The sequence below is a fragment of the Belonocnema kinseyi genome, chromosome 4 (genome assembly GCF_010883055.1).
Source record: "Belonocnema kinseyi isolate 2016_QV_RU_SX_M_011 chromosome 4, B_treatae_v1, whole genome shotgun sequence".
Classification (NCBI taxonomy): Eukaryota; Metazoa; Arthropoda; class Insecta; order Hymenoptera; family Cynipidae; genus Belonocnema; species Belonocnema kinseyi.
Window position 1 is genome coordinate 137,222,024 of NC_046660.1, and position 5,510 is coordinate 137,227,533.

General features: G+C 35.8%; 1 protein-coding gene across 1 annotated transcript in view; it reads left to right on the forward strand.

Moving 5' to 3' along the window:
• Positions 1 to 5,510, forward strand: part of LOC117171128 (protein kinase C-binding protein NELL1-like) — a 324,967-nt gene that overhangs the window by 139,214 nt on the left and 180,243 nt on the right. The window contains exons 6-8 of the mRNA XM_033358181.1: positions 1,037 to 1,297; positions 1,534 to 1,908; positions 2,180 to 2,439. Of these exons, the coding sequence (XP_033214072.1) occupies positions 1,037 to 1,297; positions 1,534 to 1,908; positions 2,180 to 2,439 (896 nt within the window). The remainder of the gene's footprint in view (positions 1 to 1,036; positions 1,298 to 1,533; positions 1,909 to 2,179; positions 2,440 to 5,510) is intronic.

Sequence of the window (5,510 nt, forward strand, 5' to 3'; positions counted from 1 at the left end):
GACAGTATTCAGTGTATATATTTCCTTCTACATTGATGGTGATAAACTTTTTTATCCTATTGATAATGTAAGGGATTGCATGGTACTGCAAAATAACCTCGACTCATTTGCTAAGTGGTGCGCTGAAAACTAACTTGTCTTAGACTCTTGGCAGACCGAAGGAACCAAAAGTAGCCTCTACAAAGTACCCTTTAAGACCATAAAAATGTTAAAAGATTTTGTTAACTACTGCTGAAGGTGACTTCAAGCGCATCCATGATAGCTCAAGTAGTACGGTGCGCGCAGTCTAAAAATAAAATACAAAATTGGCAAATAAATTTAAATAAATATATGTAATAATTCATATGTCTAATTTCACACAAATTTAATACTTTCTCCGATAAAAATAATATGAAAAATGAGAATTTAAACAAATCCTTTACCTTCTGTCCTGACTTGCGTCGCAGCGTTGTTGTCTGAAGCCACCTTCGGCCCATGTAAATGACAGATATTTTATTTTTGACGTTTTTAACGCTGCAAGAAAAAATATTGTGATTACTCCTCAAGTTTCTAATGCAAATTTCAACGTAGAATCTGAATTTCAACAAGTTAAAAGTTGATCTTGCTCTTTTTTGAGATTTGTAAGAAGGAACCGAAGGGGGACTCAGTGGGGCCTTGAAGGATACTTTGTAGGGGCTCCTTTCGGTTCTTTCGGTCAGCCAGGGATGCTTGCAAATATTCACTGATTTTTATGAATCAGTTTTTCACTCTTTTCAAATTATATGAATAAACTGATTCTGATAAGTAAAATCAGATCAAGTCATGCTTTCAGATTTCAGTTTTTCTAACCGGCCTTAATCTCATAACAATAAAAGAGTCATTTATTCCAGCTGATTCGATTCGCTGTGGGGTATATGCCTCCTCTCGTTTCACAAGGGTCAAAGAGTATGTTTACACAATATAAATAGTCATTATGTGGCCGGAAACAGGAAGACCGTTCTCTGACTCTCATAAATTTCCTCAAGTACTGTTGTTATTTCTTTCTTCTTAAATACAGATGTCGATGAATGCAAGCAAGAGGGCGGTTCGGATGGTCATCACTGCAATGCGTATACTCAGTGTGTCAATACCCTCGGATCCTACACATGTGAATGTCTTCCGGGATATCATAGATTAGACAAGTTTAATTGTGCGGAATTAGACGAGTGTGCAACGGGTCGCCATTCTTGCCATGAACACGCAACATGCGTAAACACAGCTGGAAGTTATCACTGTATTTGTACAGGTGGATATTCCGGAGACGGCTATATCTGCAAACGTAAGAATATTGATAAATTTGTTATAGCTTCATCATTAGGAAAAATTCTCAGTAGATACTCATAAAATAATTATCATTCTTGGTAACCTTCTATCGTATAATTTGTGTCCATTATGGATTCCTTAAATCAATTGATGTATTGCAAAAGTAGCATAAGTTTTTTTGTTGATAGTTTCATTCAATCTTTTAATTTGTCTATCTTAATTCGTACTATTTTTGTTTCTATTTCTGTTTAGCGATTTGTAATCAAACTTGTCAAAATGGTGGTGAATGCGTGACACCTGGAAGATGTTCCTGTCGCCGTGGTTATATTGGCAATAGCTGCGAATTAGATTTAGATGAGTGTTCCAGCGATTTGCACAGATGTCACACATCTTCAATATGTTTCAATATGCCAGGCTGGTATTACTGTCGGTGTAAACCTGGCTATAGAAGTGCTTTTCATGACAGTACTCAAGGTACTCAATGTTTAGATATCGATGAGTGCAGTGATCAGACCATTGAGCGGAGGCACACCTGTCATCCTAGTGCCAAATGTGTGAACAACGAAGGAGGGTTTCAGTGTACTTGCCCACAAACTCAGGATCAAGAAGTTGAAGAATGTAGACTTAGTGAGTCCTTTTCTAATAGTTTTTACTGTTAAAATCAACAATTAAAAATAATTAGTCTTTATGATACTAAACTAATGTGAACTGTTAACATCTTAAACTGCTTGATAGGGGTCTGTTAGTTCAACATTCTTACCTGAATTTTATTCTATGGCGAAGCAATTCATATATTATAAGAGCAACGTGACTCTTTAGTTAAAATGATGGACTTATACTGCTCCTTCAACAGTGTTTTAATTAAAGGATTTCAATGTTAACATGTTTAATATTACAGGTTGTTGGTTTGAAGAAAGGGAAGTTGGTAATGGTGAAATTATGGTACCCGTCGGCAATCCTTGCCAAAGATGTACATGTAAGGACGGCGTTATTACATGCAGGGAGCCCACTTGTGACTGCTCAATCCCTAAAATTGATCGAGATAAATGTTGCCCACAATGCGATCCCGCAGCTTCTTGTAGGCATCAAGAACTTCGCCATCTTGTCTTTAGAAGTGGAGAGCGTTGGATATATCAGTGTCAAACATGCGAGTGCTTGGTAAGCAAATTTTGTTTACAGGTGCATAAATACTCAAATTTTCCGTGATCTGATTTACGATAAAACTTCTTTTAGTTCTGATTCAATCATAATACACTCTTGAAAAATTCTCAATACTCTTTTCCTGTAAAGGAAATTAATGCAGAAGTTTTTACAGAATCTCATAAGGCAGACGGTATAAATAAAGGAGCAATTAAAAAGTAAAGTGCAACCAATAATGGACATAGTACGATAACTCCTGACAGAAATTTCTTCTGGGGGAAAAATAGGGTGAATATAAACATATGCATCTAGTTTAGACGGTTGCGCATCCCCGGGTTGAAACCCTTATATTTTTAATCCGGTGTCCATCCGTCGTATTGTTGACTGTTATTTGGTTTTACGGTTGGCAGTTTTAAACTTTATCTTGGCGGCTTTCAAAAATTGGCTTTAAGATTCTGGATAATTTCGGTAAAACTTTAAGAACGAATGGAATAGAAAATATAAGAACAGGATCCTTGAAATCAGTGTAGTATGTATCGCATGCCAAACCTTTACTAACAGGAATTCAAAAGATAATTTGTTGAAATGACGTTCACCTAAAGGTGCGAACACGAAGAATGTTTCTCTTTATTTTGTATCTGGGATGCCTTACAAATATTTTTGGTAAAAAACTAAATCTGCACCTGAGCTTTCTTTGAGAAAAAAATCAGTTTTAATTTAAACCAATCGAAATTCCCAGTTTTTCTCAAAAACGAGCCAATATTTTTTTAAGAGATTAAACTCTTTTTTCTCTGTTTTATATCAGATAAATAATTAGTACCGATAAATATTAATACTTGAATTGTCTAAAGATATTCTTTTATTTTAAAATATTATCTGCTTAGAATGAAATTTTTTAGCGATAACAACATGTGCGAATGATTGTATTCCTAGAAATCCTAATTAATATAATTATTTGAAGAAAAATAAAAAAAAAGAAAGAAAAGATACTGGAAATTTAGAATCAAAATTCAGCCCGGCCAAATTGCCTTAAATTGCAATATAATATAGGCTGAATACCCCTAATCAAAAAGTCCTCATCGGTACCAGTCCAAAAAATAAAAAGTTTCCGAGGTAGAAGGCGTTGAAAGTTAAGAATATGATCACAAGTGAATCAATGTCTCGTTTGATACTGTAGGATCAGGTGCAAATATTACAATAAAGTATGATCAGCACATTGCTGACAACATCCCCAGTGAATAAAACGTGGAGTCCAGGTGGAATCTACGATTTTGGCCAAAACTTAGTATCTCCACGGCGTGGATCTCCAATCGTGCGATTATGGAGCTAATCTCGCGATGATGTGCGCCTACGCTATGGGCCTCTTTTTGTTTTTCTCGCTCCTCGTGCTCGCATATTTTGCCTTCTTCCCATCATGAGTAGGATACTAGGGAACATTATTATGACAAAGCCATATCGTGTTTAAACGCAAGTGTACTGGAACGTACTGGAAAAACAGACTTGGATCATTATCAGTACTTTCGCGAAAATTATTGAAAAAAATATATTATTCCATATTGCTGAATTATTAGTTAATTATATAAATCCATATAACTTATGCGTTAATGTTCCGATTTTTATCCGGGATTTATTCACTCAGAATATCGTAAATTGCTTTTAATTTACATTAAGTTAATACTTTTAGCTGAGATACGAACGATATTGTTGCCTTGAGCAATGGATACATTGGCGTCTTGAATGTTTTATTAGAAGAAAAATTCCACAACGATAGTCCAGCATTGCCCATTTCTAGAGGTGAATTATTAAACTTCACTCTGACACGTCCCTCCACACTGTGGCTTAAGAAATCTCTGTTTCAAGGACGAAAGTCTGGTGTCCACACGCTAAAGCTAGAATTGGCCATTACTGCGGTTGTAGAACCACCCATATATTCACTAATTTAACCCCTACAGCGTGGAACTATAATTGGCCAACAGTTGGTAAAAAATGTTTACTGAGTCGGTAGGACCGGTCCGCCTAACAAGGGAAATGGATTTGGTGGTGTCCAAAAGAAACAAGATTCAAAATTTAAGCATTTGAATGTCAAACACAGAAAAACAAAAATTTGGTAACCTACAGTAAATTCCAATTCCCGCTCAACATATGTGGTGTAGCGTGGTCCTGTACTCTTAATCATGCAGATAAAATGACTTAGGGATTTTCGCAATATAATTTCAACGCAAGTATTCCAAGAATTAAACCATTATTAATCGTTTTTTATTTGCAAAATACGACTCATTCATGAATTTTTCAAAATTACAAGAGAAAACTCGAACTTTGCAAAATAGTCGCACCAAGCGACGCGACAACGTAAAAAGCAAACGTATTTTTTTGAATAGTCAAAAAATACCTCACCAAGCGAAAATACCAAAATACACCACTATAAGAATAAGCCGAGTGTAAAATTACAAAATTAGAACAGCGATACTAAGAAAAATCCCGCATAAAGCATCAAGTCAAATGCTTAAAAAGTAGCAATGAACACATAGTTTGTCCTTTATAAGCTAAAGCAAAGTGCAAGAAGGTCTAATTGGTAATATCAAAATAACACCAACCAACGCTGCGAGTTATAATATGATCTCAAGTTACAAGTCTTAAATTATAAATATAACCTCGAGAAACCGATAAATTATTCATCCGGCATAGAGGAAACTGATACATCAAGAAAACCGAGAATAACAAAAAAAAATGAACTGACAGCATTTTTCTTTTGTATATGGAATCATTGGATATCTGACCTTCAACAATTTCGCCTGTACAACAGTCTGACAAAGAGTGACAGGCAATAAAATACAATAAAATTGCGTCCTAGACATAGATCTATGTCCCCCTGTTTCGCTCCGCCACCTCCACCAGCGCCACTCGTAACCTAATATTGTCTAAAAAGAATTTGACCTTTTCGCTCTGAATATTCAGTGGAGGCTTCTAACGTGTCCCCTAAGGGTTTACATTTTTCTTACACCTTCTTTATTCCTTCACACACCCTCCACACACTTACTTGGTGGTGGAAGGGGGACCTACAGTTTAAGGTGGGTTCCGAACCACCAAGA